This window comes from Enhydra lutris, unplaced genomic scaffold, assembly GCF_002288905.1.
Source record: "Enhydra lutris kenyoni isolate GAN:26980312 unplaced genomic scaffold, ASM228890v2 scaffoldscaffold26, whole genome shotgun sequence".
In the NCBI taxonomy this organism is placed as follows: domain Eukaryota; kingdom Metazoa; phylum Chordata; class Mammalia; order Carnivora; family Mustelidae; genus Enhydra; species Enhydra lutris.
In genome coordinates this window covers 21474317-21495395 of record NW_019154110.1, presented here as the reverse complement: position 1 = coordinate 21495395, position 21079 = coordinate 21474317, and the positions used below count along the sequence as shown (strand labels likewise).

General features: G+C 53.9%; 2 protein-coding genes across 3 annotated transcripts; one reads left to right on the top strand and one right to left on the bottom strand.

Moving 5' to 3' along the window:
- Positions 1–1002: 1002 nt before the first annotated feature.
- LOC111151347 (essential meiotic structure-specific endonuclease 1) lies at positions 1003–6729 on the top strand. Of its 2 annotated transcripts, none has more exons than XM_022509300.1 (8): positions 1003–1133; positions 1223–2238; positions 4246–4390; positions 4747–4870; positions 5089–5204; positions 5939–6128; positions 6362–6418; positions 6525–6729. In XM_022509300.1, the coding sequence occupies exons 2-8, from the start codon at positions 1248–1250 to the stop codon at positions 6672–6674; spliced, it is 1773 nt and encodes a 590-aa protein (XP_022365008.1). In that variant the 5' UTR covers positions 1003–1133; positions 1223–1247; the 3' UTR covers positions 6675–6729. The 2 variants fall into 2 exon arrangements, with proteins under 2 accessions (XP_022365008.1, XP_022365007.1); XM_022509299.1 differs by lacking the exon at positions 1003–1133 and adding an exon at positions 4479–4600 and having other exon boundaries at positions 1233–2022; positions 2111–2238; positions 4301–4390; positions 6362–6615.
- A 78-nt stretch (positions 6730–6807) lies between these two features.
- LOC111151348 (leucine rich repeat containing 59) lies at positions 6808–19152 on the bottom strand. Its single transcript, XM_022509302.1, has 7 exons — positions 18831–19152; positions 17645–17704; positions 15905–16063; positions 15599–15703; positions 12214–12286; positions 10039–10212; positions 6808–8773 (listed from the first exon to the last, which is right to left on the bottom strand). The coding sequence occupies exons 1-7, from the start codon at positions 18933–18935 to the stop codon at positions 8529–8531; spliced, it is 921 nt and encodes a 306-aa protein (XP_022365010.1). The 5' UTR covers positions 18936–19152; the 3' UTR covers positions 6808–8528.
- Between the last annotated feature and the right edge of the window lie 1927 nt (positions 19153–21079).

Sequence of the window (21079 nt, the reverse complement as noted above, 5' to 3'; positions counted from 1 at the left end):
GCGGCGGGCGGCGGGCGGCGGGCGGCGGGCGGCGGGCGGCGGGCGGCGGGCGGCGGGTTGGGCCGGACTTCTGAGCACCGCCCCGCAGGGCCTCGGTGATCAGGGCGTCCGGGGCTCCGCCGCGCGGTGTGGACGCGCCGGGCTCGTCCGGCAGGCAACCTCGCTTTGCCGGACTCCGGCGAGGTGCAAGGAGGTCCCTCCAGACTGGCAGCGTCCTTTACCGAGTGCTTACTGTGGGCTTCGTGCTGTGCTAAGCGCTGTAGATGCACGATTTCAGTTATTTCAAACAATCTTGTGAAATAGGTGTTGTTATCATCCCTGTTTTACTAAATTGGAAAGCGAGGTTCAGGGAGGTTACATGGCCCATCCGGGGTCACACCTACAGTGTTTGTGAGCGTTTTTTCGAAGAGCAATTCTTGTACACGACCCAGCAGTTGGACTTCCAGGTATACATGCAAGATAATTGAAAACCTATCCCCACAAAAACCTGGACATGAATGTTCATGGCAGTGCTGAACGGAGAAACAAATGGCAGCCTATCTATGCGGTGGAATGTTATTCAGCCGTAAAAAACCATGGAGTACTGACACACGCCACAACATAAACGAGCGCTGAGAAACATGCTAAGTGAAAGGAGGCAGTCACAAAGGACCACACGCTGTATGATTCTGTTTGTACTAAATATCCAGAACAAGTAAATCCACAAAAAACAGAAGTAGATCTGTGGTTATCAGGAACTGGAGGAGGGAGAAGTGAACAAGGACTGCTTAATGGCTATGGGATTTTGTTTTGGGGTGCTGAGAATATCCCGGAATTAGACAGTGATGCACAGGTTTGTGAATAGACTAAAAACTACTGAACCGTACACTTGAAAGAGAAGTTTATGGCATGTGAGTTACATCTCAATTTTTAAAGAAAGGAGGATTTAACGTGTACATTTCAAATGCAGAGATCAATAAGGGGATGGTGTTGAGTCTTGTTACTACTGCATTAACATTTTCCAGTAGTAATCTCCACTTTGTTTCTAGGTCACCTTGACCTGGAAGGGATTTGAGGAGTCCTGTTAGACTTCAGACAACTGAGTTCCAGAGTGCATGTGTTGGGACCAAAGCCTGTTTTTCTGTTTCTATATTGTATGTATTTCCATAAAGTTTGGCCACAGAACAGGTCTAATGGACTGAGTTCAGTGCCACGGTCTGTGTCTCCTCTCTTTTCCTTTTAGGGAATTAATTTGACAGCACGCATTGATGGCTCTAAAGAAGTCATCGCTCTCACTGGATTCCAGTGAGAGCGACTCTGAAGAGTTGCCAACATTTGCCTTCCTGAAGAAGGAACCGTCTTCATCAAAGAGGAGGCAGTCTCAGAGGGAGGAGAAGATTGTTGTGGTTCACACCTTGGATTCTGAGGCCTCCTGTCCTCCGTCACCAAGGTTGAAAGATGTACCACCTACCCTGGACACAGCTGAATCCATCACACAAACAGAGCCAGTGAGGGTGCTAAGCAGTGGAAGTGAGGATGAGGTAGAATTAATTCCCCTGGCCGAGAGGCTTGCATGTAAGTTTTTGACCCACAAGCCACTGAGCCCTGAGGACTCTAGCTCCCCAGTTAAAAGTGTATGGGATCATCAAAATAGTGAAGGAGCATCCTGTGACTGGAAAAAAGAACCCTTTCCAAAGGTCCCTGATATTCCCCTCCGTGACACCTCAAAGAGATGTGCATCAAATAACAAGGACCCTGCGAGAGACAGTCCATGCCACCAGCTTCCAGCCTTCAAAGCTACCTGCCCTATCCAGAACAGCAGCTGGACAAATGCTGAGGTCCCCCCACTTCAGAAGAGAACCAAGCCTAGCCAGGAGGTCCAGAGGAGCAGCTCGCGGGGACGCCAGCCGCGGAGACGAGCAAGCCCGAAGGAACGCGCCCTGGGACAACAGGAGAGGACCAAGAAGGCAGCCGTGGCTAACAGGCTGAAAGCTCAGAGGCCCGAGGAATGCCTAAAGCACGTGGTCGTGATGCTGGATCCAGGTCCTCTTAGCATCTGTCTTCATCCCGTGCTGGGGTCCCCACTTTCTGGGCCAACCCCTGACTGCCCCTCTCCCGTCATTTGTTGCAGTGCTTTTGCAGATGGAAGGGGGAGGCCAGCTCCTCGGGGCACTGCAGTCCGTGGAGTGCCAGTGTGTGATCGAGGCCCAGGCCGTGCCCTGCAGCATCACCTGGAGGAGAAGGGCTGCACCAGCCGAGGTAGTAGGTTTCGGGCTGATGTCTCTCCTCCCTCTTTGAGCTCCCTGATAAATGCCCTTTCGTTCTAAAGAATGTTAGGGTCCCAGCAGGAAAACAACTGGCACACTCAACTTAGGATAATTTGAGGAAGATGTTAGAAAGGAACAGTGTCCTAAAGCATGGGCAGGTTATAGGGCAACTACAAGGGACGACATGGCTTCTCACGGTAATGACAACACCAGCTCAGGGTTTCTCCACCTCAGATACAGTCGGCATTTCAGATCGGATAATTCTCTGTTGTGAGGGCTGTTCTGTGTGGTGGAGAATGTCGAGCAGCCTCCCTGGCCTCAGCCCACTCGATGCCGGTGGCACCCTCCTAGTCCTGATACTCCGGAATGTCTAGAAGTTGCCAAACGCCCTTGTGGGGAAAAATCGGCCCTGGTGGAGGACCACTAGCATGTTTGTTACCATGCTTAGGCCTGGCGGGATGAGGGGAGGAGGAAGTGGTTACCAGAATCCAGAAGGAGAAAGAAATGTAGAGAGGACCCCCTTGAGAGAAGCTTGACCTTCTATAGAGGAACATAGCAAACCCTAAGTGACCCATTTCGAGGGAGCTAGGGAAACGACCTCACTCCCCCCTCCCTTTTTCCCTCCCTCCCTCCAGTCTCCTGTTGGGTTTCCCACCCACCATTCCCACTTGGCCATTTGCACCGGAGGACCTCGTGATGTGGTCTCCTGCAGAGAGCAGAGTGGGAAGAGGGAGAGTGGATCCGCGGGGCAGAAGAAAGATACTCTGTAGGATTCCTGGTTCTAAATGGGCATGGCAGGCTTGTGCTTGAATCTCAGGCCCCACAGCTTTATGGCTATGACCCTGGGCAGATTATTTCATCTCTTTGTGCCTCACGTGTACGAGGACACTGTTGCATCCCTCTGGGTGCGCCATGTCAGGGGACTGAGGTAGCCAATTCCGGAGCTCAGAGTAGGCACACAGCAAATGTTCTTTCCTTGGCCCTGAGGTTTCTGCAGCTCCTTTGGCTTCCATTCCTCTTATCTGCGAATCCAAAATACTCCACCCCTCATTTATAAGGTTCTCTAGATGAAACATTAAGATTTTTTTTCCTCGCTCGGGATACCTGGGTGGCTCAGTCAGTAGAGCATGAGACTTGTGATCTCGTGGTCATGAATTCAGGCCCCCTGTTGGGCATAGAGACTGCTTAAAACAAAATTTTTCCCCCTTATTTGGATCTCATAATTTTTTCAGTAACTTAGGGCAATTGGACGCTTTTTAATTTGGGGTATTAGCAAATCTTTGTATTCATATTGCCGTTACCTTTCAAGGCGCTCCCGCATCCTCCCTCCCGTGTCCGTGGCGGTTCTCCCACACGGAGGGACTTCTCACCCCGCATCATGGGCGGGGAGGCAGGTGGGAGAAGTTGAAAGCTGTGTGAAGGGTCCCAGCCGATCGGTGGCTGAGCAGGAACTAGAGGCCCCGCTCCTCCCGCTGCACTTGGTTGTATTATGGGTCTCAACGTTTGCTTATAGGGACCTAGTGAGAAGACCCTCCCCTGCTCCCAGTCCCTCATACCGCTGCGGGCATGTGTCGCAGGAGGCTGCCCCGTGGCAGTGGTGAAGAGGACGGGCCCTCCCAGGCGGCAGCTCCCCTTGTGGCTCTTGTCTTTGTCACACACAACCTGTGTGTCTCTAAGGGCCACTCAGCTCCTAGTCAGCCTCTGCCCTCGAAGGCCAAGTACTTTTTTGCACAAAACCCTCTGGAAGTTTCCTTCCCCCGGTTCCTCTATCCAGAGTGCACAGGAACATTGGCAGTTTTCAGCCCATTTCAACTTCCTTTCTTCACTGCCTCTGAGACGTGGCACACCAAGGTTGGACAGTTGAGGACTGGGGAGGGATGGGATCACGGATTATTTTTTGCCACCAGGCTTCATTCCAGAAGAAAAAGAATAATACAAAAACGGGCTTGGCTGATGCGGGTGTGTTCATTCACCCCGAAGGCCTGGGTCTCTCTCACAGGTGCTGAGCACCTGCTGACCCGCCTCCCTGTGCTGGGTTCCGGGTCCTTTGGCAGGATGGACAGGAAGACTGGGTGGAGGAACCGATGGTCCTGGTGCTGCTCCCGGCAGAAGCGTTTGTGTCCATGGTCCGGAACTTCAAGCAGGTGGGCAGAGCAGGGTGGGCACCCAGGCATGGGACAGAGAACCACCTCTAGGGACCGGATGTTAACGCAGCATCTGCCCTTCATGCAGGGAAGTGTGGGCGGTCCTGAGAAGGGGAAGGAAACACTGCGGAGCTTTGTGACCAACACCACGGCGAGGGCAGCTGGGAAAGCTCTGTCCCTGGTTATTGTGGATCAGGAGAAATGCTTCAGGTTTGAAGCGGTCCCCGAGACTTAGCATGTAAAGGGGCAGCTCCACTAGGGGGACGTTACTCATCCCAGATCTGGGTCCTCCCCAATAAGCCCTTCTGCTGAGCTCAGCCTGGAACTGCTGCTCTTAATTTCCTCCCCTGTTCTAGTGCTCCAAACCCCTCAAGAAGAAGGAAGCGGGGAGTGGCAGATAGGGAACAGGCCAAGGAGAAGCAGCAGAGACGACCAGAGGCCAGCGCAGGGCATGTGGTGTCCAGAGTAGACGTGGAAGAGGTAAGAACTTCGGGGCTCCTACTCTTATTGAACTCGATTTGCTCTAGATCAGGAGCAAGGTGCCCGCTGGACACGCCTTTCTGCCTTGGCACTGAGTAGGAGAGAAGGGTTAGAACAGGGAGCCAAGGGGCTGGGGTGCAGGTTCGGCAGGCGTGAGGGAGGAGCCTCAGACAAGCTTCCCTCCGCCCCTCCAACCTGTCCTGCTCTTGCGGGGGTAGGCGCTGGTGGATCTGCAGCTGCACACACGAGCCCAGGCCCGACTGGTGCAGACCTGGAAAGAGCTGGCTGACTTCGCATGCGCGTTTACCAAGGCTGTGGCTGAGGCACCCTTCAAGTGAGTGCCATGAAAGGCTCGCGCCCCCTGCTGAGCCCCACCGTGTCCTCTTCCCCTGAGCTCTGCCACCAGCCGTTGTCTGTGAGGCTGGCGCTGGGCAGAGCCAGCCTTGTGCTGGGGATGCTGGTGAGGAACCTTCAAGCCCAGTCCCTTTAAAACACACTGCACCAGCTGCTCTGTAAGTTCATGTCCCGTAGGCTGGTGCTGGGTCACCTGTGAACCAGGTTACCGGGATCCGCCCCCAGTCAGGTCACGATGTTGTAAGTTCTCGTAAAACAAACTTTCAGCCTACTGAGCTCTGGGAGTGTTCATGGTCAGAATTAGTAGGGGAATTAGTAGGAGATCTCAGTCTAGTCCAAGTCTCTCATTTTCTACCCAAGGGACCAGAGGCCTGAAGACTGCCTCGTCTGAGCTCTTAGCAAGTTAAAAGTGGAACCAGACTCCCAGGTGGCCTAACACCCAGTCCCTAGTGGCTATCCCTGTGCACACTACCTCTTGTCCATTAACCCAATGTCAACATGGGAAACAAGCTGATACCTTTCTGGCACCTTCTCTCTCAATGAGAAGGATGAGATGTCATTTTTAAGGGAACCAGCAACTAGCATGGCTTGGGAACAAAGTGAGTGCCCAAAGAGGTGCTTGTGAGGGTCGGTGGAAGGAGGGTGTTTAAGTTCCCAGCGAAGGGAACAGGTGGAGTGACGAGTGACTCACAGTTCTTCAACTGCCGTTCACAGGAAGCTTCGAGACCAAACTAGTTTCTCCTTCTGCCTGGAGAGTGACTGGTCTAGAGGGGCAAAGGTGGACCGCGTGGGCAGGGGACTCATGCTGGTGTGGAGGAGACAGATTCAGCAGCTGAACCGAGTCAGCCTGGAAATGGCCAGTGCCATCGTGGATGCCTATCCCTCCCCCCAGCTCCTGGTCCAGGTAGGCTGCTCCAGTGGTCACCCCCAGCGCCCTGTGGCTTTAGTGGACTCCCCAGGCAGTTTCCGTGGAGGGCACCGGTAGTCAGCAGTGCAGGCCTGCAGAAATCTGAACAGTGACTCAAGGACAGAGGACAGGCTGTCATCCCACCCCACCCCCAAGCTCACTGCCCCCTTATTGATGGTCAGGGGTGACTCTGGGTGGTACAGTATTGAGAGGTCATTTGCCACTTTCAGGCTTATAGGCGGTGTCTCTCGGAGCAAGAACGTCAGAATTTGCTCGCAGACATACAGGTACGCCGTGGGGAAGGCGTGACTGCCACCTCCCGCAGGGTTGGACCAGAGCTATCCAGGCGTGTCTACCTTCAGATGACCGCTCTTCAGCCAGATCTCTCTTTAGACGGTGCGGACTGAGGCCAGCCCTGGGGAAGCTGGAGATTTGCACCTCACCGAGCTCAGAAGAGGACCATGGGAAGAGGCTGGAAGCACAAGCCTGGGTCGGGCTCACAAGAGACTCCTTCCCGAGTGTCAGAATCTGCAGTCTCCCTGACACCTTGGCACAGGCAGCTGAGGTCTTGTGTTCACCTTCACAAGCACGGACTGTCCCTCTCCCAGGGAAACTCCGCTGCCGTGCACAAGTCACCCTACCCCAGCAGCCCTCAAAACACAAAGGAACAAAGACAGACCACTCAGACACATATTTAATAACTGTAGAAATCCACAAGAACCTCAGCTTCAAATCTCGAGATCATGAGGGAACTTCCCTCAGCGGGCTGGCTGGAGGGAGCCAGGTGTGCCCTGCCGCCCTCTCACCCAGCCCTCCTGCTTGGGGGTCTGATCCCTGGGCTGACTCCCCATCCTCTTCATCTCATCTCACATACTATGTATTTTGTTTCAATAAAGCATTTGTACCAATGGCTCTGGAGCTTGGAGGAAGACTAAGGAATGTGTAGTGATTTCTGAGTAAGGTATGGGTCCCTGCAGCAGAAATGTCTGGGGATGGGGAGAGAAAGGAACAAGTCACTCTTCCAGTCTGAGGACAGTCAGGAGTGGCTGTCCCACCCAGATGAGCCACAAAGGCTGAAAGCTGGGCCCCACCTTCTGTCTCTGCATCATGACCGGATCTTGCCCTCCTGAGGGGGAGACAAGCAGCCTACAGTTGGGAGTTTCAGCGAATGAGCACCATGGCGACCACACCTTATCCCTTCCTCTGGCTTCTGTGCAAGGAGGCCACAGAGCAAGAAGGGGCTGCGTCTGACAGGCGGGAGAACACAGCCCTCCCCTTCTCTGCACTAGCTGTTTGTAAACGCGCCACTTTCCAACTCCATGGTGCTACTTGTTTCCCTTCGTTGAGGTGGTTCTAGGTCGAGACCCAAACGCTAAACCTCCAGCCCTATGAAACTTGAGTCTGCGGGCTGCCTCTGACTTTGTCACACCGATTACCGACAGCTGTCTCAGACAGAATGGCTTCGTGACGGTCCACCTCCTTGTTTACTGGCAACTAGGGAGTTAATGCTCTAACAGAGCCAAGGAGCCTGGACCGTTTTGTGAAAGCCACAGGAGTGGGGGCAGGAAGCCATAGGAGCTGCCCCAGACCCTCCTGGCTGGGAGAATCCTATTTGTGGGACACAGAGCTGCCTACCGTCCCGAGAGTCTGCACTCCAGCCGAGAGACGCTCGGTTCCGGGGTGAGTTCTCCTCTCTCCAGACGTTGTTAAGGAAGCAAAGTGATGGAAAGAGAGGATACTGGAGTGGGAGTCTAGTTCTGCCTCTAACTAGCTGGGAGACCGAAGGCAAGTCATGGAAGGCCTCAGTTTCCCTGTCTGCACGTGTTACTATTGGAATGGATGGTCCTGAAGTCCCTTTCACAGCCTGAGATTTTGTATGGTCATTAAAATGTCTGAGGTGCTTAAGAAAATAGGTATACCCTCCCCCACCCCCCAATTTAGGCTAGATTTGCTGAGTACGGTGTTCCCTTCGTCCCCAATATCGCACTGCCTCCTGATCTGCCCTGGCTACGCAGGGAGGAATGAAAGAAAGGGTTTGTGACATACAAAAGTATAAATGTAGTGACAGCTGACCTGATCGTTTAGTAGAAACGAGCCTTGCCTTTACACAGCTTTGTGCAACAACTAGAAAAGGCCGTTTTTTTCCCTCTGCCCACCCCAAGCCTATTCCTTTAGGCATGCAGGTAAACTGTGCCCACCTCCCACTTCTCATTCCACCAGGGAACCCTGACTAAGGAACAAAGAAGTCCTACAGAGAGGAAATCTCAAGTACCAATCAGCAGCCATTGGATGATGGCAGGTAGGTCTGACGCTAAAAAGAGGTTTGTGTCCAGCAGAACCCAATTCCATAGGAATCCAAGCTCCAAGGCTGGGAGGCAGCAGGTGTCGAGGACAAGCTCACTGCTGAGACTCGGTCTGCAGCACCCACTGCAGGATGTCGTGGCCGCGCAGCCCACGGAGCGCATTGTCGTAGATGGTGTTCACGCTGGCGCAGAGGGGCTGCCGCCGCAGCTCGGTCACACGACAGGCCACCAGCCCGCCGGCCGCACACAGCAGCAGCAGCAGCAGCAGCTTCAGCACGGCCCAGGCCCTGCCATGTCTCCGGGGAGGTGGCTTGCGGGGCCGAGAGCCAGACTTGGACTCTGCAGGGACAGAGGCACGCAGATAGAAAGTTCCATCAGTCTGAGGAGATGCGCACTCTACCCAGCGACGCTCATCTCCCCGCGTGGACCCGCTCCCCACTCTTCCACAATGAAGACTCCCAGGCCCCGAAGAGAAACTTTCGGGAACATCTGAGTTCTCATACACTCTGCTGACATGGAGACTGAGGAGAAGTCCTCCCCCAGTGGCTCTCCAGGGAGCTTGCTTGGAACTACAACTCATTCCGGGTGCCTCACGCAGCTCGCGGTCCCTGGGGCGACCTTCGGGGTCAGGGGACGGGCTTTTCAGGGGGCACTGAGCATGGGTAGGGTGCTGCCCATCTGGGGAAACAGGCCAGAGATCTGTTATTGTTGCTCGTGTCCTTATTCTAGAAGAGGAGGCACATAAAAAGAAAGCCCAGGGGCACCAGGGTGGCGCACATCAGTTAAGCGGCCGACTCTTGGTTTCTGCTCAGGTCACGATCTCAGGGTCATGGGATCGACCCTCGCATCGGGCTGCGCCCTCAGGGCAGAGTCTGCTTGAGTGTCTCTCTCTCCCTCTGCCCCTGCCGCTGTGGGCACGCTTGCTCACTCGCTCTCTCAAATAATCTTAAAAACAACCCGGGACGGTGAGCTAGCACCCTGTCAACAGTGACTGCAGCTGGGTGTGGGGGATTACAGGTGATTGCCATTTTCTGAGACATATATGGAACTTTTTTAGTTCTCTGGGATGAACATATATATATTACTTTTCTAATTTTCTTTTTAAATTGGTTTTGAGATTGTTTTAAACCAAACTTTAAAAATCTTGACGGAGTACCCACATGCCAAGAACTGCATGATCCTGTCACATAGATTTTCTCACTTAACGCTGCCCTTTAAGGAGGCCCGATCCTCGTTTTACACAAGGAAACAAAAAAGTGGCTACGCAACTTGCTCAAGGCCAGCAAGGGCAAGCAGCAGTGCCCCAGGCCTCGGCCCACCCAACAGGGCTCCTTCCGCCCTCAGCTGCCTCTCCGTTGGGGGCCCCCGCTGACCCAGCTCCCTGTTCGGGGAAGGCTCTCAGCCACTTCTGACCGAACACCGTGGGGCAACACAGCAGCAGAGCACCTGCTCCCCAGGATGGCCCCCCACACCCAGCCACCAAACCCTCCAAGCTTCCCCCAGGCCTCAGAGTCTGCTCAATCTGACCACGGGGGCTGCCTCGCACGCTCACTCCTCTGCCCCCAGTGCACCCCAGCAGGAGACCTGTGACTGTGAACACGTACTCGGGGCCTGATTCGTCTCCTTCTTGGGCTTCTTCTCCTGCTCCCGCTTGGCTGCCTTGAGGGCGTCGTACTCCTTCCTCCGGCGCTCCTTCTCTTCGGCCTTCTCCCGCTTCCGCAGCTCCCGCTCCTGAGCCTCCTTAGCCCGCTGCTTGGCCTCCCGCTTCTTCTCGGCCTCTACCGAAAATGCACCCTGAAATGACTACTCGCCCACAAACCTGCAAGAGTGCTTTCCCGAGGAACTAAAAGCTGGGGTTCAGCCTCCCTTCCCTTAGGCCGCAGGTCACATAAGCTGTATCAAAGGGAAAAGGCAGTCTCTCTGCTCTCGGGGAAGCCACTCTCAGGGTTTACTGAATGGATTAAAGGGGTCCTAGCCCCGTGCAGCAGAGAGATTAGGGAGACCTAACAAGGGGCATGGGTGACGAGCTGGGGGGTTCAGAAAGCACACGAATGACAGCCTTCTACAATTCAGCCGTCAGGAGAAGAGACACCGGGGGTGTGGGTTCTATGAGATTCCTATCCTCCCAGCCTCAGAAAGGAACGTGGCATGGGAAGGGCAAGGAAGAAGAGAAAGTGAGTGCTCAAGTTCCCCATGAGAGAAGATGGAAGTGTTTTGCTGAGAAAGCAAGACTAACAATTTGTCAGAGGGTAAACTCCAGACCTCACCTCAGGAGTCTGTGGCGCCTTCTGATTTACTTCACGGTTCAAGTGCATTCACATCCAGTACCCAACTCAGAAATCACCGGCTTCTAAAAATGCACTTCCCAGTGAGTTATTTGGAAGCATGAAGCACATTTTTCCAAAGCCAGAAGGCCACAAATTAGGGAGTTAAAAGTCCCTTAACAGCTTAAAAGCCTATCTGACCCATAATGTGGCTTAAGAGCAGTACGCTAAGTACTGGAGCTTTCCGCTGGTTTTCCACGTACAAACAACCTCCAAGTTCCAGCTGGGCACTGAGAATGCCAAGGGCACTTACACCCAGCCTGGAGAGAGCACATGGCGGCAGGAAGTCAAGCAGCCGTGGCCCAAGGAAACATGGCATCATGGGACCATACATGTTTTTACAGGTGTCACTCGGGCTCCATCTCAGGCTTCGCCTAGAACCAGGACTACACCCGGTCCCTCCCCAACCCCGGGAGTCCTCCAGCAACAAGTGCCGCTGCGCACCAAGCCTTATTCGAGGTGCTTGGGATACAGTGGGGAGGACAAGTCAGGTTCCAGCGCCTAAAGCTTCCTAGAGACGGAGACAAGTGAACAAACCATACATGATGTGTGCCAGAGAGAGAGTAACAGAGATTGTGAGGGAGAGACGGGCTGGATGGAGGCCCAAGTCTGGGTGCTTCTGAGGGGGTTACAGCAAAGCTAAGGGAACCTGTGAGCAGACCTGAGGAAGCACACAAACCCAGCTGTGTAAGGAGCTGAGGGAAGAGCAACCCGGCCCAGCCCCTGAAGCGAGCGCAGCCTCGGTGTGCTCCAGCAACAGCAGGGGCTCGTGCAGCTGGGGCTACCAGCACTCTGTCCCCGGGGTGTGGGGCAGAGCGGGAGAAGCAAGCAGGCTGGGGCCACGGCGAGCTTTGTCAGCCCCGGGATGATGTCTGAATGTCATCCTAAGTTCCAGCAGAAGCCATTAGAATGCTGTAAGCAAAGAGCAGCATGACTGACTTCTGTTTTAGAAAGATCGCTGTGGCTGCAGGGCAGAGGGGGCACGAGTGTGCCAAAAGGCCACGGAGCTGGGAGGCGCCAGGACTGGCTACAGCAGGGGGGCTGAGTCCTGGGGTGGCCTGGCGGGGAGGGAGCATCACACCAGGACTTGCTAACAGACCGGATATTGGAGTAACTGAACAAAGGATTCCTGGCCATCTTTCCAGTTTCAGGCTTGAGCGGGTGCAGGAACGGGGACTGCCTACTAGAGGGGAGCTCTGGGAAGGGCTTGAAGGAGACTGTCTTGACATTATTTAACCTCTGATGCCTCTTAACCCTCCTAGCAGGCTGGAGGGCTCTGGAGCTCAGTGAGCGAGCCAGGCCTGCAGACAGACCCGCCGGACAGAGAGGATGTCATCCACTGCCACACGGTCCCCTGCTGCTCTGCCGCCGCTTCCAGGGACCCAAGCCCCCGCCACAGGGGAGTCAGCAGCTGCAGAAGGACGGGAAGACAGCTGAAGGGGGGATGGCACGTACCTCGTTCTACTTCCAGCCGCCGCTGCCTCTCTCGCTCCTGATCAGCCTGGACAGCCTTCATGTGCTGTAACACCTGCAGGAGGGAGAGAGGTGAAGTGCTGGGAGCCAGGGAAGCCACAGAGCACACGTCCGCTCCAGAGGCTCCAAGGGGCCCCCTGCTCTTTTCAGGCTGGCACAGCCCCAGGCAACGCAGAGCGAAAGAAGGCAATCCCGCCCCTATCTCCCGACTTACACCGCCAGCCTTAGTTGCAGACGGGTCATTCGAGCCCAGGCCACTAAAGCTGTGAGCGGATGCCAACTGGAGTGTATCCAGGGTCCTGCTCTGTAGTTACTGTCACACATGTGGTCTCCCGTCAGCCTCCAGCAGCTCTGCTGCCGAGCCTTCCCACCCTGGTCCCTTATGCAAGCTCCCGGCCTCCCTATCTAGAGAGGCGTCTTCCCTCTCCCGGTTTCAACACTAGGGTCTTGAGGGTGGAGACTGCTGTCCCCTCTGCTGGCTAGACACTCAATACTATGTTTGATGAATGACTGCCTGGCTCCCCATTTCAAGAGGCAAAAAACCAAGGCGGGCAGGGGGGTGGCGGGTAGGGATGATCTGTCCATGTTACATGGCTTCAAAGTAGCACAGCTTAGAGTACAGGTCTTCTGAGCTCCTGAGCCAGAGACTGTCCCACTCATCTCAGCACACAGAGCAAGGAAGCCTCTATGAGGAAGGGAAGCACCATGCAGCCCACCTAGCAGACAAAGCCCTAGTGCCCAGTCCTCGTCCACTCAATCACAGGTGGCCTTTGACTCCGACGGCCCCAGAAATTCTCATTATAGCCACGGGTAGGAGAAGAGGTAAAAGACTTTATTTTTTAGGTTTGTTTGTATCTTTAGAAGCTAGTATCCCTTGGATGTAGAGGACAGTGCAAGCTTAGAGCCCGACGCAATCCTGACTCTACCACTTCCTAACCATGTGACCTTAGCAAGTGACTTCCCCTTTCGGGCTTCCTGCAAGAGCCTGCTTTGAAGCCACGAGGAACCCTGTCCCAGGCCCTGAACCTGCTGCAACCTCTCTGAAGGGAATCAAGCTCACTAAACAATGGCCACTCAACAAGGAGTGCAGATCTGTCGAAGGTCAAGCCTGATGGCGGGAGGCAACCCAAGTTCAAAGTCACCGTCTCACTCTGAACTCCAAATACTAAATAAACACCAACCATTCTGGTGGTTTTAAGGGGTATGCGGGTGGCTAAACAAAGAGCAGAGAGGTTTAAGAGATGTCTCTTTTCACCCGGGCTCCCATACATCAGGAGTTCTATGACAGCTCAGAAATGGGAGCGACACCTCTAGTGTGGACCATGAGTCCAGAAGGGCAGACACCATCTGTCTGTGCCAGTCCATGGCATACAGTAAGCACTTGATAAATACCATCCAGCTAACAAATTTTTAAAAGGTGCTGTACTCTGCTCCAAGCTTATCACTTACTGTGGCTGCCCCGTGCACCCACATAAGGTCAGAGCTAGGGAAGGCTAAGCTAACTCCTGGGGACAAGTGACCTCATTCTGGCTGCCCCAAGCCACTCTGCTATGACGCCTAACAGTGTGCCACACACCAGAGTCTGTGCCGGGCCGTGGTGCCAGGGAGCATGGCTTCAGAGACCATATCCACAAGGCAGTAGCGGGCTCACTCTGGAAGCTGTATGCTAACACCAAACATCTTGGTGCTCAATAAAAATGATCTTTGAGGGGCGCCTGGGTGGCTCACAGGCGTCTGCCTCCAGCTCGGGTCATGATCCCAGGATCCTGGGATCGAGCCCCAGATCAGGCTCCCTGCTCAGCAGGAAGCCTGCTTCTCCCTCTCCCATTCCCCCTGCTTGTGCTCCCTCTCTCGCTATGTCTCTGTCAAATACATAAATAAATAAATAAACGATCTTTGAGGAATATCGGCACTTTCATACAGTTTAACGTACTATTAGTTGAATGAACATGCAGATAAATAAAATGGGTGTGCATAGGGAGCGTTTCGTGTGCCAGGGGAGTGGAAGGGAGCTGTGCCTCCCAGGGCAATGAGGATCAGGAGGGGAGGCATAAAGCACGCGGGACACAGGAGGAGTGGTCGGTCACAGCGCCTGCCGTCCTTCAGAACAGACAGCACTCCTGAGCACCGGGGCCACACTGATCACTTATACTGTTCTCCGCCAAGGGCTACCGGGCCACACTGACCTTGTACCTGGTCTCCTGTGACAACGGGTGGGACATGAGAAGAAACTTTCTAAGAAGCCCTGAACTAATGGTAAGAAAAGAAAGGCCGTTATTCCTGGGATTCACCTAGAGACCCACCGTGCCCCCATTCCACTTCCCTTGATTCTAGCATTTAAAGTTGAAGCGTTTCGAGTCCTTTCTGTTCCTCATGCCTCCTAGACAAGGCCAAGTAAGCCATCTGGTGCTCAGCTGTTCTAAAGCTGGAGGGAAAAAGTGACCGTGGCTGGCATTGAGAGAGATGCAATGCAAGGCGTGGGGCGCCTGGGGGACTCAACTGGTTAAGCGTCTGACTCTTGATTTCGGCTCAGGTAGCAATCTCAGGGTTATGAGACTGAGCTCCGCATTGGACTCCGCACTAAGAGTGGAGCCTGCTTGGGATTCTCTCCTTCGGCCTCTGCGCCTTCCCTCTCACACACAGTCTCTTCCTAAAAATAAAAATTCCTTAAAAAAAAAAAAAGTGCGAGGCATCTTCAGGCCTGTTGGCGATGCCTGCCTTCCATGCTACCTTTAGTTCCTCCTACATCAGACAACTTGACTGAAATCAAATGTCAGATCTGCTCAGGATGTGTCTGCTTACAGGTACAAGTTTACGAATATTAACAACACTTTTATTATCAAAATTCCTACAATACCTGTGACTCAGATAATCTTCTTGTCCAATTAAAGAACTGTCAATGGTGTGATGTGGATTAAGCAAGGTCCTGGTTTCTTTAAGATTTTATTTATCAGACAGAGAAAGCGCACGCGCAAGCGCACAAGCAGGGTGTTCGGCAGAAGCAGAGGGAGAAGCAGGCTCCCCACTGAGCAGGGAGCCCGATGTGGGACTTGATCCCAGGACGCTCTGACCATGACCTGAGCCCAAGGCAGATGCTTAACTGACTGAGCCACCCAGGCGCCCTGAGGTGCCTGTTTCTTAAGAATGGAAGTTCTGCAACAGAGAAGCCAGTATTTTTCTACTTGTAAAGGCAACACAAACAAAGGTCCCTCCACCTGATGGGCCACTAGCAGCCCTATTTCACTGAGACCTCAGTGCTGGAAACCTCGAAGAGCTACAGGTACCCCAGGAGGGGAAGAAACAAGAGGAGGCAGCAGCGAGTCCCAGGGGACCGGGCGGGGACGGCCCCGCGGAGCTCTGGGCTTACCCTGCTGGCACACTGCTTGCACTGCTTCTCATCCAGGCAATCCCCTGCTGCTCTGGCCAGGGCGGGATCCAGGGGGTTATCCTTCAGGTCCAGCCACTTCAGGCTCTGAAGAGACAGGACAGAGAGGCTGCTCAAGCCCGGGTTCACACAGAGCCCCTCAAGCTGAAGGAGCCGGAAGCGAGCCTCTGACTTCCAAGGCGGCAGCACCAAGGTGGGGCCCCTGTGGGCCACGCGCACGGCTGTGCCCCGCCCATCCCCGGGCCCTCTGCCTCACCTGGCACCAAACACTGGTTGGTGAACAGTTACCTTGAGCTGAGCGAAGCTGACAGGCAGGGTCACCAGCCTGTTGTTGAGGAGATCCAGGTGCTGGAGGTTGACCAGGCGGCCGAAGTCAGCCGGCAGCTGCTGCAGTTTGTTCTTGCTCAGGTCCAGCTTCACCAGGTGTGTGAGGCCGCAGAAATCCGCCTAGGACCCAGACACGGAACACCTCGGCCCTGGGCCCACTCCTCCGACGGAGATGCCAGAGCCCTGGAGGCGGAGGCAGCTGCGTGGAAAGCCTGGCCCCACCTGCCCCCAGCTCTTCTGCCTGCAAGGAGATGCGGCCAACGCCCCGCACTTCTGCAGGGGAAGCAGTGAGCTGCTTCCGTCCAAGGACTTGGCACGAAGTCGGCACAAAATAAGTGTGTGCTCCCTCATGCTCCGTGCGCCCTCCAACCCAAACTCCACATTGCTCCTGGAGGGACTAGGGGCCTCTCTGGCCCCCCCACGGCACCCTGTGCTCTCCTTCCACGGGGGTAGTCAAAGCGCATCGGGACCATCCAGTTCCCTAAAACGGAGCGCCCTCAAGCACTCGGGGTTATTCTCTGTTCTTCGCAGCACCTAGCACAACACCTATCTGCGGTACTGCTCCCACCTTGACGCAGAGGCACTGCTCACGCTCTCTGGGGATCTGTAACTGCCAGCCGATCGGCACTGCCAAGGAAGGCACGAACAGCTGAACTCGCTCGGACTGAAAAGCGCGCAGTGGGGGAGGGGGGCGGGGGGACTGCGGACAACGTGCGCGGCGGCGGCAGGCGGCAGGGACTGGCCACCATACTTTCACTAGACACGAAATGCTGCCTAGAAGCAGTGGGATTCTGGATGCTTTCTCAGTGAGAAATGGTTCTTGCTGAGCTGCAGGAAGATGCTAGAGATAATGAGCGAGGCCCAAGGGGAATACTGACAGGGGAACAGACTAATGACCCAAGGAAGAAACTGCCAACTTCTGAGACCCGATCCCGGAGCAGAGCCCAGTGGAGCCAAGCAGGGAGTGACACGGCCAGAGTGACTGCTGGCAAAGACAACAACAGCAACAAACTCGGTCCTGACACTGACGGCATGCTGCTCCGAAGCACAGACCGGCCGTCACCCAGGAGCGGCTAAAGGGCTGAACCACACTGGGGCCTACGCAGATAAAGGACCGTGTACTGAAGACATCGCAAGGCATATGATGGAGAAGGAGAACTGGGAGTTGTGCAAGAAAAATCGAAAGGATCTGACCACAGGCTGGATGTGTCAAACAAAAAAGTATCTCAAGTAATTCAAGAGCTGGGAGAATAATAATACAGTAGTCCCCAAAGCCACATCTTTTTTCCTGTTCCTCATCAGAAGATACGCACGGAAGCTGTTCATAGGCAGCTTTCTCCCTGGAAATCAGAGGAACTTACAGAATGGCCTCTCCTCTCCTCTCCACAAAAGGGAGGGTAAACTATTTTCAAAGGAATAATATAAGGGAGGAAAAAAGATGACCCCACTAAGCGATTCAGCCAGCATTCTGTTGACTTTAGTTTTTCACGGCCTGACCTTCCAACTGTTCTAAAAGAATGAAGCCTCTACCGTGCTTCCCTTCCTGCTGAGACAAACCACCCCACCCCACCCCCAGCAAGCTCCCCTTCAGTCACAGCTTGGCTGCAGGCCTGTCCTGAAATTACGACTCTTAACACATAACACCCTCAAACAAGAAGCATCACGGCTCTGCAAGGAAGCGTGCCCGCCTGCCAGTCTTACCGGGAGACTAGTCAGTTTATTGCAGGACAGGTCCAGCACGGTGGCCTTCGGGAGGGCAGCCTAGGAAAAGGAACGAGAACACAATGTCAGACCAACACATGGAATGGTTCAGTGACATGAAGCCTTCTCCAGAGAAAATTCCCACAATTAGGAAGGCCTTTAAAAATTAGCACTCAAATATAATGGAATAGTAATAATATAACAGCTGCATGTCGCAACATTTACTACCTACCAAGGGTCTTACACTCCGATCTTAATCCTCACAAGCCTGTAAAATGGGAACTATTACCACCATTTTATTAATGAGGAAATCTATGGGCTTAAAGGTTAACCAGCTTTTGCCAAGGGCAGGGACGTGGCTCTTAAGCAATGGAACTGGAATATGGACTGGAAATCTGTTCTAACCTCCATACTACAGAGCCAAGTGCCAAAGGCAAACGTCATTCATTAAGGCAGGAAAGCGTAGGTCACCCAAAGGGACCCCAGTGTGCTGGTGCCGGAAGGAAACCTGATGGGAAAAGCAGGGATTGTGATCTAAGTCCACTTTGGCAACAAACCAGTTTGATTTTCCTGGGACCTCAGGTCTGTTTCCTGGCTGGGAGTGTGAGAGTAGAGGGGTGGTGGGGTGGGCAGCAGCAATTGGATTCCAGCCAGTTGAAGCTGTGGTTGGGAAGAGCACTTGCCAACCAAGCAGTGACACTACACATTCTTCAAGGAAAGATGCCTCAGGGCCGGGACAGCCAGCTGGGATTGCCCTTTTCCTAGATGCAAAGTTCCGGGCCACACCCAGGTCTACCCAGAGGCCTACTTCTCTAGAGGAGTCATTCATTCATTTATTCATTCATTCTCCGAACAGCCAGCAAAAACTCCGTGGGCGCCTACTTGGAGTCAAACTCGGAGCTGAGCGCTGTGAAAGCTCCCGAGATGGGAGGGGAGATTCACCCCTGACCCGTAAACAGCCCAGAACCGAACGGGCAGCGCCTTCTCATCTTCTGGATCAGCGCCAAAGTGACACGTGTACATCCCAGGAAGAAAACTGGGGGCAGAGGTGGACTCCCCGGGAACTAAGTCCCACTCCTTCCACCTAGTTTTAAGATCTGGAAAGTGAGGCGTTGGAAAGGAGGCGGCCCGCACAGAGGCCAGCGCCGTCTCGGGCGACACCTGGGCCTGGCGGGGCTGTACTGACCAGTTCCTTTACGGGGACCTCGTTCAGATCGCTGAGGCTCAGGTCCAGTTCGTTGCCGTCCAGCTTGTCGCGGAGGTTCCCGCCCTTGCTACCGGCCTTGGTCATGGTGACGCCGGCCGAGCGGTCCCGGCTCCGGGGGCTCCAACGGGCAGGAGACGGGCTGAGAAGCTGCTCGTCGATTCAGTGGACTCGCACCCAACCGGCAAGGCCCGCGTCCTCCACCACCGCAGATGCGAGACGCCGTCGTCCGCCCGACCGCCCGCTGCACTCTGAGCCCCGCGCCCCACTCCCACCCGTGCCGCCGCGACGACGACCACTTCCGTGTCCACGTCACCTTCCGCGGCCACTGAGACGGGCGGGGCCAGAGCAGCCCGGGCGTGTGCGGGAACGCCATCTGGCGCCTAGGAGGGCGCATTGCAGTGGCCGCCGCCTTTGGAAGGGTGGCGTTCAAAGCTAGGAGTTCCGTTGCGCAGCCGAGGCGCGGTTTTTTCCCCAATAGCCCAGGGTGCGCTACCGACGCTGGCAGCACCAAGAGGCAAAAGGGCAACGGGACTGGGCGCCCGAAGACCTGGGTTGCATCCAAAATTGATTTCATCAAATCACCCCCATTAACCTGGATTAGAAGCCAAAACTGCAAGTCTTTCAAAATTGCTCCTTGTCCTCTTAATTCCCACATGATCATCATCTGGAAATTTCAGCCTCTTTATCTCTCTGAACTCCTCTTCCCTGCCCCAGCCTCTTGTCCAGGCTGCCTGGATTACTCTGTCTCTCTCCCTGCCACCCACCTCCACCCAACTGCCCAGATGATCGTTCTAAAAATATAACCAAGTCTTTCCTCTGCTTAAAACCCTTCAAACCTCTGGCTACCTCTAGAATATGGACTACTCTCCTTTCTAGACTGGTCTCTGCCTGCTTCTGCAGTCTCCTCACAGTCCCCAGCCCCTCCCTGCCTGGGATGCTGTGTAGACTTCCATTAGGTGGCCTCTGATGTAGGAAGCAAAGGCAAAAGAAAAATTATTAAATTTCCTTACTACTTACAGCCCACTGCTAAGTCCTTAAAACAGAGTGACATTCCTCTCTGAACTCAGCTGCCTCCATGTTAATACCTTGTTAAGGGCAAAGCAAGCCTGACCAGCCCCCCAGCCCTCCACCCTGGCCTCAGGATCCTGTAAGACTGCTTCAACATAAAAAAATTCCTTTGGAAACTTCCTTTATCTCTACCCCTCTACCCCATATACATTGGCAATCATCCCCCAAGCATATGGCCCATCGATATACATCTGAAGGGTCTCATGACTAAGGTTTTATAGACAGTAATAAATGACCTTTTTCCAAAAATAGCTAGCCCCCTCAAGATCCTGGAAACCTGCTTCCAAAATTCCTTTGAGACTTAGGCTATCCTTAACCCCCTCCCAACTTGAAAGTAAATGATGGGCCACTCCTCATGACCCCAGGGCAGCTCTTTCTGCCCACGGGTCCTGTCCTCACGCTTTAATAAAATCATCTTTTTGCACCAAAGATGTCTCAAGAATTCTTTCTTGGCCTCTGGCTTCAAACCCTAAGGTCTTTCTTGCATTCGCCTCCAAACCTTTCTCTTCTCCTGGAGTGGCCTTGCTTCCCAATGCACCTCTTCTTAGCTAATTTTTAGTCCTTCAGGAAACCTCCCCTGACCACCATGAACTCCAGAGCTAGGGGTCCCTTCTTGGGACTCTGATAATGTCCTATGTGCTACCTTACTGTCAGAGGTGATAGGGCGTGGTGCCTAAGACAGGACCTCTGGTTTACCAGAAAGCTTATTAGGTGATTACCATGCTTATTTATGGATAGGTGAGAAATGTGCATAATAACGGTGCCTAGCTGGTAGAGTCTGGGTAGGACTGAATGAGCAAAACACCATGAGCTTACTGTAGTGACTGGCATTTACTAAGTACCTGATAAATATTAGCCATAATTCATAACTTGCCTTGTGTTATACTTATCTTTATGTGTCTGTCCTCCACTCTGGACTGTGAGGGAGAGATTTTGTCTTTGTATCCCCAGTGTCTGAGTGTCTGAGACATGGTGGTTCTCGTTCAAAGGCCTGCTGAATGAAAGAATGAATGAATGAACAAGTGAAGCACTTTACCCACTTCGCACTCAGTTTGCTCATCTTTGAAATGGGCACATCAAAGCTTCTCTCAGAGGGCAACTGTGAAGACCAAGTGAAGTCAGTGGCGGGAGCTATTCATTTCACAAATCCTTGTGCACAC

What these genes read in the sequence shown, in the direction of transcription:
- LOC111151347 (XM_022509300.1), top strand. Translation starts at nt 1,248, where the DNA reads ATGGCTCTAAAGAAGTCATCGCTCTCACTGGATTCCAGTGAGAGCGAC. An exon ending in TGGTCCGGAACTTCAAGCAG is followed by an intron (nt 4,391 to 4,746) that starts GTGGGCAGAGCA and finishes CCCCTGTTCTAG; the next exon opens with TGCTCCAAACCCCTCAAGAA. An exon ending in CCAGAGTAGACGTGGAAGAG is followed by an intron (nt 4,871 to 5,088) that starts GTAAGAACTTCG and finishes TTGCGGGGGTAG; the next exon opens with GCGCTGGTGGATCTGCAGCT.
- LOC111151348 (XM_022509302.1), bottom strand. Translation starts at nt 18,935, where the DNA reads ATGACCAAGGCCGGTAGCAAGGGCGGGAACCTCCGCGACAAGCTGGAC. An exon ending in AGGTCCCCGTAAAGGAACTG is followed by an intron (nt 17,705 to 18,830) that starts GTCAGTACAGCC and finishes TCCTTTTCCTAG; the next exon opens with GCTGCCCTCCCGAAGGCCAC. An exon ending in ATAAACTGACTAGTCTCCCG is followed by an intron (nt 16,064 to 17,644) that starts GTAAGACTGGCA and finishes TCTGGGTCCTAG; the next exon opens with GCGGATTTCTGCGGCCTCAC.